At 44.4% G+C, this 17197-nt stretch overlaps 1 protein-coding gene across 3 annotated transcripts in view; it reads left to right on the plus strand.

The window, feature by feature from the left end:
* Positions 1 to 601: 601 nt before the first annotated feature.
* Positions 602 to 17197, plus strand: part of ITM2B (integral membrane protein 2B) — a 28213-nt gene continuing 11617 nt past the window's right edge. For all 3 annotated transcript variants that reach the window (XM_084278999.1, XM_084279000.1, XM_084279001.1), the window contains exon 1: positions 602 to 833. In XM_084278999.1, coding sequence (XP_084135125.1) covers positions 735 to 833 — 99 coding nt within the window. In that variant the 5' untranslated portion in view covers positions 602 to 734. The remainder of the gene's footprint in view (positions 834 to 17197) is intronic.

Genomic DNA, 17197 nt, shown 5'->3' on the forward strand with positions numbered 1-17197 from the left:
ATTCTTCCCACCCATAAATCTTCTTTCAATACCTAATTAAAATGGCAACCCGAGAAGCGCAGACACTGCACCAGGTGAACCCCACTGCATGTGTCACCCCCGGCCCTCCGGGGAAGGTGGCAGCCCCACACAAAGCCACAAGCCACGAGCAGAGCCAGCAGCGTGCCACGGCCCCAACCAGGCCGCCGCCGCCGCCGCGCCCGAGGCAAGGTGCGGGCCAGCCCCGAAGGGAACGCAGAGGAGCCAGGCCCGGGGCCGATGGGGACAGGCTTGTCCCCGCGGGGCCCCCCTCCCAGGCCAGGCTGGGGGCACCCGGCCGCTGCAGGCGATGCCGCCCGGGGCTACGGCCAGGCACCGGCAGAAAGGTGGGCCCACGGAGCACGCAGCCCTTGGCCGCCGAAGAGGTGAACTGCGGGGAAACCAGCCCCACCCCGCGACCCCCTCATCACACCCCGCCGGGCCGGGCCGGGAGGGCGGAGGGCGAAACCCCACCGCCCCCACCTCCCCCCATACCCGCCCGCCCTGTCAGGCACCACCTCCTCCTCTCCCCGCCCCGCCGCAGGCCGCGGCCCGCCTCTCCTCCTCCTCCTCCGCCTGACAAGGGACGGGGGTGGCAGTCGCGGCGGCAGCGAAGGGCGGGGGGGCTACAGGGCAGGAGGCAGCATTCGAAGCTCCGCCGGCCTGGTTTTCTTCGCGTCCTCTCTCTCTTGCGTGCGGGGCGTTCGGGATCGGCCATGGTGAAGGTGTCGTTTAACTCTGCCCTGGCGCAGAAGGAAGCGGCGAAGAAGGAAGAGGACAACAGCCAGGTGCTGATCCTGCCGCCGGACGCCAAGGTGGGGATCCGGCGACCGAACCGCTGGGCCAGCCCGGCTGCGCGGCTGCAGGGGGCTCCGCTCGGCTCGGCTGGGCTGGGCTGGCCGGCGAGCTGCTGCCAAGGGGAGGGAGAAACTCGCTGGGGACGATTTTATTCTTTATATGCTCTTCCCCCCGCACCCCGCAGCGATAAACCACGGGCGGGCCAGCCGGGAAAGCTGCGCAGCGGTGTGCCCCGCCGCCCTCCCCTCCTCACGCTTCTAAAATGGCTGACAGGAGAACGGGCTGTAAAGCCTCGCTTCCCCCTACTTTTGGGGGATTTTTGCGGTGGTTTGGTTTTCATTATTTTCTTTGAGCCCGACAGCGCTTGGACCGCATCCAACTCGGCTTTTAAGGCGCTTTTCGTCTTCTTTCTGGCGTCCCGTCCGGACCCGCGAGTCGCGGCGAGCTGAGGGACCGGCCCGGCGAGGGGCTGGCTGCCTCTCACCGGCCCACCGCGGTTGGGCGGGGGGCGCGGGCACGGGACGGCGGTGCCGAGCCCCGGCTCCCCCGCCCCGCTCCGCCGGCCCGTCCCCCGGCCGCTGCCCGCGGTGGGGAGGTCGGGGCGTCCCTTCGGGGTGTGTTCGGGGCGGTCGTGGAAATTGGCTTGTGTGGATAAGGCTGGATCGCGTCTGGTCTTCGCCCCGCGTTTCATCCCCTCCGGCCGCACGGGTGAGCCCGGCAAGCTGCTCGCCAGCTCGCAAACCTGAAGCGCTTCAGGGCAAGGAGCGCTTGGCCAGGGGGAAGTCCGAGATTCGGCCGGGCTTGTGCCGCAGTGTTGTTTGCAGAGCCTGGTAACTGTGTGTTGCAGCGAACTTCGCCTTGAAACTTGGACTGGTTTAAATAAAGAAACAAAGAGCTGCCTCTCCCCCCGCCCCAAAACAGCACCCAGGCCCCAGAGGCAGTCGCCTTCCCTCCGCGTCTCCCAACAGCAACAAAGAGCAGAACGGCAGCAGCTTTTAAAGTTTATGAAGTGCAAAACGGCCCAGAGTATAAAAGGTTTTGGTTGCAATTTCTGTGCTCCTGTAGTCGAAGCCAGTTTTTAATTAGGGCTAGCGTAATTTGCTCTGGGCTCTGTGAAAAGAGAATGAGAACTTGAGCAGTGGCCAGCTGCACGTAAGCAGCGTGCTTTGCTGGGTTCGGTTGGTTTCACCATCTTTTGTGTGTCGGGGCTCTCTCTGGACTACCGGGTTGGATCTGCACAGGAGACGGTGTTCGTGAATTTCCTAAACCTTTGTGATGTAATTCTACCTGGGAAGGCAGCAGCCTCTATTGAATTCTCAGCTTGCAGTTGCACCCCGGTGTAGGATTTTGGTGGGGGCAGGTTCTTCACCAGCAGAACCCACTGTCATTTCGGAGAGAAAGGGGACCACAAGATGTTTTCTAGTGACATCATCCTGGTACAGCGAGTGGTAATTTCACGCTTCTTCTGAACATACTGTGTTTATAAAACTTGGGCCAAAGTATTTAAATCTGTAGAACAGTGTGCCACCGCATATGAGGCTATTGTTTCTCAAATTGCCTGCAATTACGGGAAATCCGTTAGGTGATCTGCGTGACTAGTTGTTCCTTAGCAGGAGTGCCCTTCTCGGCAAGATACTGGATTCCCCCAGCCCAGTTTAAGGTGTGAAGTTTCCTGCCCCACAGATTTGGTGATCAGTTTGAACCGAGCATACGAGCAGGGCATAAACTACAGGTTCCGGAAAACAGGTTTTTTCATGCTACCTTGGAATACAGATCTACCCTGGATGGTGTTTGTTTCCAGATAGCCTACCAGTTTGGGCTTGTCCTTCCTACTGCTAAACAAACAAAATACATCTGGCTAATTGTACACTGGGGAGCAAATCCTCCAGACCCTGTCCAGATACTGACGGAAGTGTGTTATTTGACTATGATTTCCTTAATGTAAAGCTGTAAATTCGTTCAGCTGAGGATGAGATACAGGATCTGTCTTAACTTTGCCCAGGTCTTAGTATTGCTTTCCTTGCCTAGAAATGAGACTTAGAAATATTTATTAACCAGGTCAAAAGGTGGTCTGGTCTCATACTAGTGACTTAGAAGTTGTTGCACGGTTATCAGGGGATGAACAAGCCTGAACAAGGCTTAAAACAGTCCTAAAATAGTATGCAAGGAGCGGATGTCCTGTACAGATGAAAATTCTGCAAGCAAATTAGTGCTCTTAAGGGACATCAAGCCTTTGACATTCTCCTTGACACATTTCCATCTTTTCCTCAGCAGAACTGCAGACCTACACTTAACCAGTGTTCAAAATTCTCTTGAACAAGCTTTTTTTGAGCTTGTCTTTAGGGCATAAACAACACAAGACCAGAGTGCTATAGCATCATCCTTAGTTTTAGTAGAAAAGTCCATGCAGTCCATGCATCATTAAGAATATGGGAACTGAGGGCTGTTGTAAAACTTGATACCTTTCAGGTAAGTGCAAGATACGCACTTACAACTTTGCCTTCTCTAATATAAATGCATTAGAAACAAATCTTTCCCCCCCTTCCACAAAGAACTCCTGCTGCCTTTGCAGTTCCTTGGAAGGAACAGGAAAAATAAACCTTATCTGACAAATGCATTGTTCGTATTACTTCGTTGCTGGGAAGCCCTTAGCTTCAAGAGTGGTTTCTGAAGGCAATGTGAGAAGGCATATAGAAGAGTGAATTCTGGTAAACTGAAAAAAGGACATGTCTCCAAAAGAGCATATATGGGACAGTCGTTTTCCCCTCTCCAGTATCTTTACAGACTTTGTAGGACAATAACTAGATCTGGATCACAAGTGAGAACATGAAAAATATTACAACATTTTAATGAAGCTTTTATGAAGAAAGTCCTGGGAGGCATTCTGGACTTAGAAGTAAATGGAAATGCTTAAGAATGGAAGAGGATCAACAGGATTGCACATTCAGAGTTCTGTTACCAAGAATTTCCAAGATCTGAGCAAGAGATACTGTTAATAAACCAGTTGATATTAAGTAATAAAGAAAAATACCCTGAAATGGTCGGAAGATAACATGGAACAAGCTTTTGGGCTGGGTCTTCGACAGTCTCAATTCTGCTGCTTTCCCCATCCTGGTGTCATGAAGGATGCTGCTCTTGTCTGCCATCACAGGACTACTGTTGCTCCTAAGTAGACAGTCTTCCTAGGACTTACTAAAGAGTGTTTGCACCCAAAACATTCTGATGATGTGTCACAGAAATACTCTGATCTCACTAAAACTTGCTCAGTAACCTCTGATGCAGATGCCAATAGGAAGTGAATGGGGGAAGGAAGGAGAGGAAGATGCAAGAAGAGTCAGAAGAGTCGGGAGGTATCATGGCAACAGCTGCTTTAAGAAAGTGCTTGTAGTGGGTAATGGTCTTATGCACTGGTGTATGCTAATTAAAAAGGAGTTTAAAAATCAAGAGTGCTAATCCTGTTTGCGTAAATCACCTGTCAGGGTTGGCGTGTGTTGTGAAAGTGGCTCCATACTTAGTGGCAACAGTTACAACCTGCTGCTGCTGTTATTATGACTACTGCTGTTGGGATGATGCTTCTGTTCAGTAGTTCTTGGCCAAAATACGTAATACCCATAGTGAAGCTTCTCAGGCCTCATGTAATTTTCCACTTGGCTCATTGTCAGTACAATAGGGTATTTTATTACCCAGTTTCCCAACAAACAGTGTGTGGTATTTTAGCATTTCTTCCTTCAATAGATCTTCGGAGAGCCAAGGATGGTTCCAAGCATAGCTGAAGTCTTCAGACTCTTTAAACAGTCCATTCAATAGATTTAGGTCCTTCCCAAAGCTCTTTGGTCCCTCAGTACCTCTCAGGCAGTTGCCCCCTTCTGCTGGGGCACGTGGCAGCCTTTTATTTTTGTTTTCTATTTTTGTTTTCCTTGGGGCACTCAACTCAGCCCATCTTTACCACGTACAGTTTTGTGTGCAGAAGCTGTGGATTCACACATAATGTATCGTAGCTGTGTTTGCAGGAAGTTGAATGTGAGAGTGTAAATGTTAAAAATTTTAAAAGCAGCACCTTTCTATATTTGTTACTTACGAGAACATTATTACTCCTCACTCTTAAAACCAATATTTATTTTTAAAGCATATTAAAATAGGCCCTTTTAACACAGAGTGAAGAGGGTCTACCTGGGAAATGCTGTTGAGCAGCTAAGGAGTGCTGTTTTACCATGTAGGAAAACCTTTAGGTTTTGTATAATTGGTGTTAGAAGCTTCTGAAATAAAGGCATTAGCTTCACAGTTGCAATACTCTGTGCGTGTGAATATAAATACTACAGAGCATATTTACAGGCCATATATGTTAGCATACAGACTAATAAATAGTCATTTGCTTGTTGTTTTGCTGTGAGGAAAGCAGGTTTTCCTACTTTGTGGGACATGTCTGTAGATCGATGTTTTGGAGTTGTTTTGGTTTTTCTTGGTTTCTTTTTTCTTGGAGGAGCTGCCTTATTCACTTTGTAGCCTTCCTCCAGGCAGATTTTCTATAGGCCTTTCACCAGTCACCACTGGGGAAAGAGCAGTCTTTGTATTTTCCTGTATTTTCTGTGATGCAAGTAGGTCATCAAACCAACCAGCTTCTGCTGTCTGTCAGAGCATTCTGGATTAAGGCATGATCATTTAAAAGAGGAGCAGAAGTAAAAAAAAAAATCCCAGCAGAGTAAATTCTCTCCCCTGTACTCTCCCTGACTCAGCTAACATTTTAACAAAAAAACACCAAACCTCAGATGAAAACCCTCCAGTTTCAGGTACAAAGGGTACCCAGAATTCTGTTACTTGCTTGGCATTATGGTTACCTGTGAGCATGAATTCAGGGAAATCGAGTTTACGAGTTTACGTAAATGAAATGTGTGGCAGGGGTTGTTCTTCCTAAGAAAAGAAGCCTTGTGGCTGATGTCATCCCCTGCATCCTTTTGCATGGTGAATCTGTGCTACTGGTTAAGTACTGCAGCTTCCTGCAAATAAGATCCCTGTGGTCTTGAGACGTTTGGCTCCTAAAGCTATTCTGTAGCGGTTGCCAGCAATTGAGAGAACAATGCTAAGAGTTTCTGGTGCTCCTCTGAGAATCTCTCTCTCTCTCTATTTTGAAGTTTGTTGAGGAACTTGGAGTTAGAGGTTAGAAAGGTGGAAAAGTGATCTGGAAGAGGTGGTGCCACCCCCATGTCCCCAGAGTCGGCAGTGAACCTGTGGGACAGAGGAGTTCTGTCGGTGGTCCATACCTCAGTTCTTTTTCTGCTTCTCATCACTTCCTGACCTGAATAACAAAACACAAAGCTTTGGTTGAGAAATACAACCATTTCCCAGAAGAATGATATTTAATATTTCAAACAGGATGTATTCTACCAGACCTTTGTGATAACTGCTTTGTCAGTTGTTTGTATCATTTACGTTTTTGGCTGGCTGAGCAAGAGGTCATGTCTGTACATTATATAAACTCAGTGCAGGGATGAGCATAGAGACAATGCAAATACTTGACGTAGTTCTAGGTAGTTTCTCTTCAGATTAATACACATCTACTTGGCTGAGGCCTCTTAACCTAAAAATGCATTTGGAGAACATTTTTTTCCTACTTAGCATTGTCATATGCAAAATCTGTAATTAGATGAAGCTCTATATAGTGCAGTATCCAGAAAAACTACCCTGCGCAGCAATGTATAGTTGTAGCTAATGCCATAAATATTTCTCTTTCATTCATCTCTTTCTTTCTGGGCTGCAGTACTCTTTCTGATAAGCTTCAAGAAACTAGTTTGGGTATTAACATGGCATAGTGGTATGAAAAAAAACCCAACATTTAAAAGAGAGGCTGTTGGAACCAAAAGTGCTGTTCAGTGGGGAAAGCTGAAGTTAAATTAGTTCATTTCTGAAGATGTGGATCAAGATGATGTGGATCAAGATGTTTCCTGTAAAAACAAACATTTGAAGAAATGAACTTGGGAGCCAACAATGTTTTCAAGGGAAATGGTTTAGACGCCTTCCGTTATAATGAATATTTAATCCAACATACCAGTGTCTATTTCAAGAAAAGTTTTAATTTGAAAATGTAATGTGTATATTTTTTCCTTTTAAGTATTTTAATGAATGTTTACCATGGCAATGTAAACTAACACTTGCATCCAGACTCAAATAAATCAGTTTTCTTTGTTATGGGTTTTTTTCCTATTTTTTTCCCTTACCAACAATTTAATAAATTTGGACACTAATGGCCATTTGAAGGGGGGGTATAAGAATGTTAAGCGTGCTTACCTCCAGTGATGTTTTCTGTTAACCCTTCTGCAGTTGCAATTTTGGAATATTTTTCAGCAATATACTGTTTTCTATCCAGTAGCCACTAGCTACAGGCTCCAGATAGCTTACATGCAAGGGAAGTAGTTCTCTTTGTGACCCTCAGGAAATGCCTTCAAAGCAAATGCGGCATTTTTCAGTCCTGGTCATTTAAAATATTCTTTATTCTGTGCTTCCAAAAAACCATTATGACATATTTAAAACATAAGAACTACAGCTGGGATAAGTAATGGTGTGTTCTGTTAGGTAGTGCCTAGATTATTTCTTTTCCCTCCCCACCCATTTATGCAATGATTGACAAAGGTTAGCATTATCTGGTTTTAGTCTCCTGATCCATAGGAATAACACAACCTTAATTTTCTTGCTATTTATGTACTGCTTTTTATCCTCAGTGGAGATTACTTTGAATCTACAGATGAAAAGCATGCTAATTTATAAAACTCAGATATCTGTCCTAATTTTACAGATGTGGTAAACCAAAGGAATGAGATAATTAATAAGATTGAGCTCTGCAATGAAGTCAGAAATGGTTTTGCAGCAGACATCACGTGGCTTAGGGTTTGGACCACAACGGACATACCCAGAGACTCCAGCACCTCTCTGAGTGATCGGTGCAGCCCCTACAAGCCGTGGGTCCTTTGTGCAACAAGCTTACTAAAGGTACCATGAGCAGAAGGGCCAAGTAGTATGAGCCCAACCATTAGTATAGAGCACATGGGGAAAAAAATAGTGTCAGCCTGTGTGTGTATACAAATATTTTTATAAAGTTTATGTATTATTAAGTATATGCTATGTATATTTTTATATGTGTGTGTGTGTATGTATATTTACACACATAAAAATAAAACCCACAGGCATTTTAAGAGTAGAGTTCCTTGAATGCAGATCCTTGGATAATTTGTGGTTTTCTTCCTCCTAGGGTTGAGATGGCAGCTTCCTGCTGTTCTGAGGGTAGAATCAGACAGTGGAATGTGGAAAAAGAGTATGCTGGGGAGATGGTGTGGGGAGGGGGTGGTGATCTCTGGGGGTGGATCTTAAATGATTGCTGAATCATGAACGTCTAGTTATTTGTTTATTTGAAAAGATACAGTCTACATGGAAATCCCTTGCATTTGCACATCTGAAAATGCAGGACCCTTTACAGAGAGGGGGGCTGAATGTGGCTTTTCTCCTGTTGCACAGTGGGGTGAATTGTCTTGCCTAAGGTTTGCAGTTTTGGGAAGTTCTCATGCTGCCCAGTGAGGTGTTTGAACGCTGCCCCTGCTTCTGCAGGTTGTGGTGCAGCCAGGTGCTGGGCACTGGAGCGTGTGCTCCACTTGGGGCTCTCAGTACTCTAATTGCAGTGAAGCTCTTCTGGTTGTTACAACAATTTCTTCTAGAAAGAGAAGGTAATCAGATGTAAGCCTTTCAAGGTCGGTTCTTCTGCACTGATACTCCTAAGTGCTACAATTAAATGCCATTCTGTATTTGCATGTAGAATGGCTTCCACTCAGGGAACTTTGCTTGCTGGACAGGTATTATGCATCTCATTCCCTCATGCACGTATTAGTAAGGTATGTTTTCTTTTGAGGACAGGGCTGCCATTCAGATGGACCCTGACAGGCTGAGCAAAGCCTCATGAGTTTCAGAAACAACAAATGCCTGGAACAGACTCTCCCCTCCATCAGGACAGGCTGGGAACCACCTGGCTGGGAATTTGCTTTGCCTGAGAAAGAACCAGGGCTCCTGGTGGACAGTCAGCTGTGTACGAGTCACTGGTGTTGCTGATGGCTCATAGCAAAGATATTGAGAGACTGGTGGGATATCTGCAGGGGCCACCATGATGGTCAGGGGCTGGAGCACATGCCCTGTGAAGAGTGGCCAAGGGAGTGGGGCTTGTTTAGCCTGAAAATGCAATGACTGGGGGGGTGTGACTTCATTTTGAGAAAGAGGTTGGACTAGAGACTACCCAAGTGGTTTCTGTGATGCTAGATATTACTTCTGAGAGAAACTGAGACACGTTTTTTGTAACTTGCTTGAGATGACATACCATCTGTGGCTGAACTGGGAATAGAGTTATTAAATTCTGAGGCTCAGTGGTGCATATGTGCATGCTAATGAGATCTCTTGGGTGAAGGAGCCATCACCGCTTGGGAAAATAGCCTTGAGAGAAATCTAGGTTAAATCCACATGGCGTTCCATCACACTGATGTCTGAGATGCAGGCAGACATTGGGAAAAAAAGCAGAGACATTTCAGACAGAAGAAGCGAGCAGGGTAAGGAAGAGACAGGAACTGGAACAGTCAAGGTCAAAAAGGTAATTTAGTATCGATCCATTTTAAGTGGCATAGGAACCTTCTCAGTTGCTGGTTTCAAACATTGATCTAATTCAGGATAAAGTCGAGAGAAATGCAGCATTTAAAGCTGTAGATTTATTTAGTGCAGTCTTTTTAAGTATGGTAAATGCAAGTCAATTCTAAGTCAAAGAATGCAGGTGAAGAGAAAGGCTTATTTTGGCAATATGTAAAAATGAAGTATTTTCCAAAAATGGACAGTTCAGTGGAATTCCCTGTTTGATGTGCTGTAACCATAAAGGGTGATTTTGTTCCCTGAAAACAAAATGTACTCTGAAAAATGCACCATATAACCTCTTACATTTGGATGGTTTCTTGTTCTAAAACAGTAAATATCCCTCAGGCACCTCTCGACAAACACCTCTGCAAGCTTTCATCTGCATGTTTTGGTGTATGACTTGCAAACTGTTGCACCAGCATGCTTAGTGCCCAGCCATTTAAAGACAGCACATTTTCCTACTGTTGTGGGATTTGTTGAAGTTTCTTGTTGGGTGGGAGAAGGCAGGAGAATCATGAAGCTCCAAAGCAAAGGAAGTAAAGGATGTATGGAGCTTTATTACTTGTCTACCGCAGGCCCAGCACTCCAGGATTTTTTATATTTTTCTTTTAAAATGAGGTGTTAATCCTCTCCCTGCATGGTATTAGTGCTACTTAAAACCAGTAGGCACGTGTCATGAAATGGTTGAGGTGGGAGGGGACCTTTGAAGGTCTTCTGGTTCACCCTGCTCAAGCAGGGCCACCTAGAGCTGGTTTCCCAGGACCAAGGATGAATACTGCCTGGGCAATCAGTGCCAGTGCTTGGTGGCCCTCACAGTGAAACAGTATTTCCTGATGTAAGATGGTAGTAAGGTGGTGTGGTTGCTGAACAGAGAAAGAAAGGAGGACACACAGGATGAGAAGCACAGGACTGATGGTTGGTGGGGTAGGCTAAAGGTGTGGAGCACTTCGGTGGCCACAGCCCAGCTCCTCTCCCCAAGAGTGTAACACACTGATGGGGTGAGTGGTTTGTCTTGTAGCAGAAGTGAGGGGAGGAAATGGAAATAAGCTGTGCCTGGTGCTCTGTGTGCGGCTGCGGTATAGACATCTGATTGGCATGGGGATCTTAAAGATGTCAGGGCATAGACACAGGGTAGGAAGGAAATGACAGGAAGAGGTGAGACCACTGTGTGTGGTGGTGAGAGAAGGGAGTTGGGAGATCTTGGAACTGGACGGAGGAAAGAACAATTTAGGGAACGCAGTGCGAAGGAAACAGTAAAACACAGTGTGTGGTTAGTTGTACAGTCCGTGTTGACAATTTGGGATGAGGATAGAGCTGAAAGCTCTGCATGTCAGTCACAGGAAGAAAGTCCTTGCCTGGTCCACAAAGATAGAACTTTCAAGCCTTTTAAATAAGTGTTTTTAATTTTTTTTTTCCACTTTCCAGTCCACGTAAGCCCAAAGTTAACAATAACAACAATTGTTCTTAACAATACTGCTCCCAAATTTAATCAAAGCAGCAGACCAAACAGTTAAAAGCCTTTGTCCTTCTTTACGTGTCTTCTTTAATTGTTGGCTGCTATCAAGTTTTTGAATGTCTTATCTGAGAAGTTGAAGGCAGTGTTTAGGTAAATCAGGATTACTCACATCAGTTAAGAATTACAGGATTACTTTTTCAAGACAGCTTCTTTTATTGTCCCTCTATCATGTAGCTGTGGGTGAACTGCTGATTCACATCCTTACATGCACTTTACAGTTGTAATTTTCCTTGACTTCCTGCAGAGAAATTGAACTCTCTGTGTCCCACCATGTCTCTCTCTAGTTTTATTTCCTGCTCCCCTTTCCTTGTCTGTTGTCTCCTTTTTGTCCTCTCCTTCACCTCCATCTTTTCCCAATATATGCAACTTCCTATCCACCAGCACTGATTCCCTTTTAAGATGAACTTGAGTTTGCTGCTTATATTAATGTTTTATTCCATGATGGGTGTGACGTTTGAGCCATGAAATGAGTAATTTGACAGACACGTTATCTTTTAATAAAATACCCCCATTATTTGGTGAAAGGTTGTGTTTGACTAATACAAAATTGACTTTGGACTTTGGAAATACACTTGGAATGTGTTTTCTCTTCCCTGCTGGATTTTCTAGTGCTGTACAACAGATTTTGTATGTACAGTATTACTTTATATAACATACACAGGTATGAGAAATATGAAAGAGGTAAGTAGATTGAACAGCCTCATAGATTATTCTTCGTTATCCAAACTATGTGAGTGCAGCAAGCAACACCAGAACTAAGATCTGGTTTTCCTGCTACTCTTTAGGCAGAGAGCCTTTGGCCAGATGGACAAGTCCCTGTCTGTCTTGACAGAAGAGGAACTGGCAGTGCTGCCACAGGGGGGTTGCAGTGTTCAGGCATCATCTGCACATCAACAGCCATAGCTTGTTCTCAGGCTTCATCATCTGCGTACAAAGAATGTGTCACTCTTCGTGGTAAGCGAGAGGTCTCTGAAGCACCTATTGTGTCTAGAGTCTGTTTTTCCAACTAGCAAGTTAAAAGATCATTGTACTTAAAACTTGAATTTAATTTTATTAGGAAGCATAAAATTGCTGCTTGAGAGGCAGATCAGTATGATGGCCTTCCAGATTCGCAGCATCTGCCAAGCGAGGAGTCTTGCAAAAGCCTGCCTTAATTTCCCATCTGCAACAAGTAATAAATAGAATACCAAGGCTTGGAGCACTCTTCAGGCAGGAATACCATGGGAGGAATGCAGAGCTCTTTCTAAATTGAGTTCATGTTAAATTGACTGTCTTTTGGGAGGATTTTTCTGCAGATGTCAGATTTACAAGTCAGAGCAGATGAGCCTGACCAACAGAATTCAGTTTATGCAGCCGTTGGTCAATATTTTATTTCAAGACTTTTTAGCCTCCCTCATTAAAAAACACTTTTAAGGAGCCATCATTAACTTCTCTTCTTCCCATTCCACTAATTAAAGCTGCAGTTGGTCAATATTTGCCTTTAGGAAGCTCAGTCTGCCCCACTGCACTCTGTCCATCCGTGTGAGCTAACTGCACACAGAGGAACTTGGAAGAAAACTTCTGAACAGCTGCCAGCCAGTTCTACCCACACTAATCGTAAGCTTATATATGTGTGTGTACAACTTATATATACATAAAAAAAATGTTATTTCAGATGCATAATTACAGATGGTTTGTGTCTTATGCTGCAGACATTTTTAGTAATATTTGTAATATTCAGTAATACCTTGCATCTGGTTTCTTTGTGGACTGAAGACTCCGTGTCAGTTCTGAAGGGTGTTTTCCCCACCCAAAATTACTGCTAACGCATCTGTTTATAAATTTGGGCCATTATTTTTTGTGTAGGTGCACGGCAGCCATACAATATTGTGGCCACCCCACAGCATATCCAAGCATTGTATCTGGTTCATAGAATCATAGAATATCCTCAATTGGAAGGGACCCATAGGGGTCATCAAGGCCAACTTCTGGCTCCACACAGGGCCGGCCAGGTCAGAGCATGTGACTGAGGGTACCATCCAGACACTTCTTGAACTCAGCCAAGCTCGGTGCTGTCACCACTTCCCTGGGGAGCCTGTGCCAGTGCCCAACCACCCTCTCAGTAAAGAACCTCTTCCTAATATCTGACCTAAACCTACCCTGTCACAGCTTCATGCCATTCCCTCAGGTTCAGGTGGATTGCTACCCAACAGATCAGTATGATTTGAGGGTTTTTTAATGATATAATTGTTGTGCCCTCAGCTTCTGCAAAGGAACATGGTCTGATAATCTCACCCATTTTCATATGAACTAGAGATACGCCTTCTAAGTTTTTAGAGCACTTTCATAATGTTCAAGCAATTATATTCCACTATGTACAAAAAGCCACAAGGGGAAAATCTAAGTAATTGCCAAGTCTAATTAGACGCATTCACATTTGTGGCTCAGTACTGAAGTTCCTTAGAAGAATTTTGTAATGTTACCCCAAACATGTATTTGGTGCTTCTGAAATTCAGCATTTATTTAACAACAACAACAACAAAAAAAAGTAGCATTTAAATGGAACTGAAAGGAGCAAGACAGTTTATGGCTAGTAGCAATTATTAAATGGCTATGTTTGCAGATGTAGAGGTTCTTAGCAGGTTTTTTTTCAGTCCACTCCAGAACAATTAATGCTAATTGTTGTAAATATGTTCCTGTGAAGATCTCTCTAAAATTGAGAGGTGGTTTGGTCAATAGTTGGTGATTTGTCCATCCAGCGTGTTTCGTGGTTCCAGTAACAAGGCATGGTTCCATTAACAATGTTCCAGTAAAGCTTTATGCTTTACATTGGCTGCTGTGGTCACTGATGAAGGGATCTTCACTGAAAACTGCAGCCATCTTGCAGCTTCTTTATGAGAAGATGCCAGACCTGAATCGTATCAATCTCAAATAACAGAGTTTAATGCTTCTCATTTTATACTTACGGGAAAATTGTTCCTGCAGAGCTTGAAGCTATTCAGGTTGGGAAGTTCTGAACCGTTTAATTTTAACACTGAAGAATTTAGTGTACAAGTGGCAGAGAGATGCTTCTGCTTCATGTCTTGTCCATGGGAAATAGGCTAATCAAATGTTTTCCAATTAGAACAATCAGCTCATCAAGGGAAACAAGCCAGTGTTGGGCTTGCATCCAGTTCCTCCTAAGGCATTTTGCGTCAGAGAAGATTAGTTCTGTGGCATCGTCATAAGGTTGAGGATTCACCAGGGAGTTGGAAGTACATGGGGCAGGGATGAAGCAGAAGAGGGGAAAGGAAAGGACCACAACAGCAACGATTAATCATTGCTGCTCACAGAAGTAGAGGTGCATATTTTTAGAGGTCAGTCTTCACCTCAAGTATATGCTGCTTTCTTTTGTCACGTACCCCTGGCAGTGGAAAGCTGACCCAGAGGAAAATTAGTCAGTGAGGCTGCAGTCTCATGTGCCCCAGCTTCAGAAGCCGGCTGCTATCTGGGAACAAAGTGCAGTCCTAAGTACGTGGGGAGAGGTGCTAATTCAGCGCTGCTCCTCTAATTCAGCACTGCTCCTCTTCATGGGGATTCGCTTTCACTTCATGTTTTTTCTCTCAGGACATGAGTCACCTGAAAGGAAGGTGAGCATCCATCGCACTTTCTTCTCTTGCAGTGCCAAGGGTCAGATTTATATAGCGAGGGACAAATTATTCTTTTGGGTCAATTCAGCCCAAACTAAGCTGTCATGGCAACAGTACAAAAGCTTAGCCAGCTTAGCCATGGGACAGCTACTAATACGAGTATAATTTAGCTTCAGTAGGTTATTTAAAATAAGTTAATTTAAGGTGGTTTAAACTGCTTGACTGTGTACTTCGTGTTCAGATTTCTTGGAAGAGGAAATAAATTGTCTTCTCCTTCCACGACAGAAAATGTTTTCAGTGTTACTTAATGCTTGTGGTTTCTTTGTCTGTCCTAAGCAAGAGGCTAAACTGAGCTTCAACTCGTGCTCTTAAGTTTGGTGTCCTGTTTTTAGTGGGCTATGGACAAATAGATAGGGTAGGCAGCTACAAATACAAAATACGTTACTGAGCCACCGATAGGGACACCTTCAGAAATAATGCTAAAATTTTAGCTGCTCGTAGAGGATTAAAGAGTTGTATTAAGCATATTGTTTACACCTGTCATCTCGTGTATCAAAGCAAAATTATTTCAGGTGGAATACTGATAACAGTTGTCCTTCACATTCCTCCTACCATGATGAAAGTTACTTTCCATTTTTGTGGCCTGTGCAAAATTAATTTGACATTAATCCCCATTTCCAGGTAGGTGCTCACACTGTACGTACCTTCTGCGCTGTTTCCCAGATGCATGTTTTCTAAATCTTTCTGAACTTGGGGAAGAATGGAAGAATGGAAGAGGCAAGTTATTCCACTAATGGATAATTCTCCTTGGGTTTAAAAAAAGGAGAGGGGAGATGAATAAAAGCAGCACTGGGAAAGAATAAAATCACTCTCTGTAGTCTTCACTAGGGAGTATTTTGGCATTATGTCCCAGAGCCGGTTTGCTCTCTGTTTTTGTGACATTACCTTAAAACAGTTGAACTGACAGCTGTTTTAAAAAGTTTCAATCGGGTGTCCTTTATGCTTTGAAATACCTAGGGAAATAGTTACCTAATGATATGGGGCAACATAAAAATCCTTGGTTTACCTGGTTTAGATTTATAATTGAAATGATTTATAGAAGAATCCACAGTGAATCTTAACCTGACCTCAGAGTTAATTAGATTACCATGGGTATTACGTTCTATTCACAGTCTTTGCAAACAGCCAGGTTAAAAACTACACAGATACTAATCCTGTAATTCTTTACACCGGATTCCTTAAATAATTGATCATGTAAAAACTTTCCAGAGTTGTTACTTGTCTTTCCATTCTCCTTTTTCAGTCCATGGCAACTGTCTTCTAGCCACTCCCGCTTTGCCTTGTAATGTATCCCAGAAGCGCTGGTTGGAAGGGCTGCCTGGAAGTCACCTGGCCCATCATCCCTTTAGAAACAGGATGGTTGCCAAAGCAAGATCAGCCGTGGCTTTGTCTAGTTGAGTCTTGCAAACCTCCAATGATGGAGATTGAGCAATCTGATTTATGGTGGTAGTTTGCAAGGTAACGTAAAGAAAATCTGTGAAACACCTTTGGTTTGACTCTGAATATTTCTGAATTGGGTTGTGGCAGCCGTTGCCTGGCAGAGAAGCTGCGTTGCCACTTCTGTAGGAAAGGTAATTGCAGGGTACTGTAAAGGTGGGTTTCACACCACCTACTTTTAGCTACATAGGAATTAGGAACCTGGTTTCTTAACCAGGGAATTGCCCTCTATAATTGGTGAAAAGAAGTAAGCCCTTCCAAAAGACAACTTCTGGCTGTCAGGGATGGTCGGGATGAGTCGTTCTCTGGAAGCACCTCTCTCTCCGCACCAGGTCCCCTCTCCCTTTGGTGTCAGAGTTGCTTAGGTACCTTTGGCCAGGTGAGGGGAATTCCTTTCCAACCAGGCCTAGGCAGCATGGTGACTACCCCCACAACTTTGTTCAAGTGAGAAAGGATCCTGATTAGCAAATACTGCAAAATACCCATATAAGGCAGAACCATCACTGTCAGAGCCTTCTCAAGTGCTTCCCTCTTGCTTGTCCTCAGTTCTGCTTTGGGGTTTTTTTGTTTATTTGAACGCTGTGATTTTGCCATAGTCATCATTCTCCCCTATTGTTATTTTGGTTGCAGAGAGGTAATGTATTGCTTTGTATTTATTTAAATTCTGATACTTTCCCAGGATTATCATGGCTTGGAAAAGGGTGACTCAAAAGATGTTGGGGTATTTTTTTCCCTTGATGTAAGTTATGCAAACACTTGGGGGAGGAAAGAGCATTGTGATGTGGCTGATAGAGGAAAGATTTTGCAAGCAGCACTTTATTGCTTAGGATGCCTGCAGGGACTGCATGGCTATGCAAACTAGTGCCCCAGAGGGGGAACATCTTGTCATTCCTTTAGCATAACATGCGCAGCAGATAGAGGCATGGCCAACACTGTCTTAGAGCAGAATGCTTCCCTAGCTACAACTTACAAAAGATCCTTTTTTCATTCCCGTTCTTATTCTACCAGCAATGAGGTGGCAAAGTCTTCCTGATGGAACTGTGTAGGAAAGGATATAGTTTGCTCTTCTTACTGCCTTTTATCTTTTGTTGGTTCTTCAGGTTCATTG

This window comes from Gallinula chloropus, assembly GCF_964237585.1.
Source record: "Gallinula chloropus genome assembly, chromosome: 1".
NCBI classification, from domain to species: Eukaryota; Metazoa; Chordata; class Aves; order Gruiformes; family Rallidae; genus Gallinula; species Gallinula chloropus.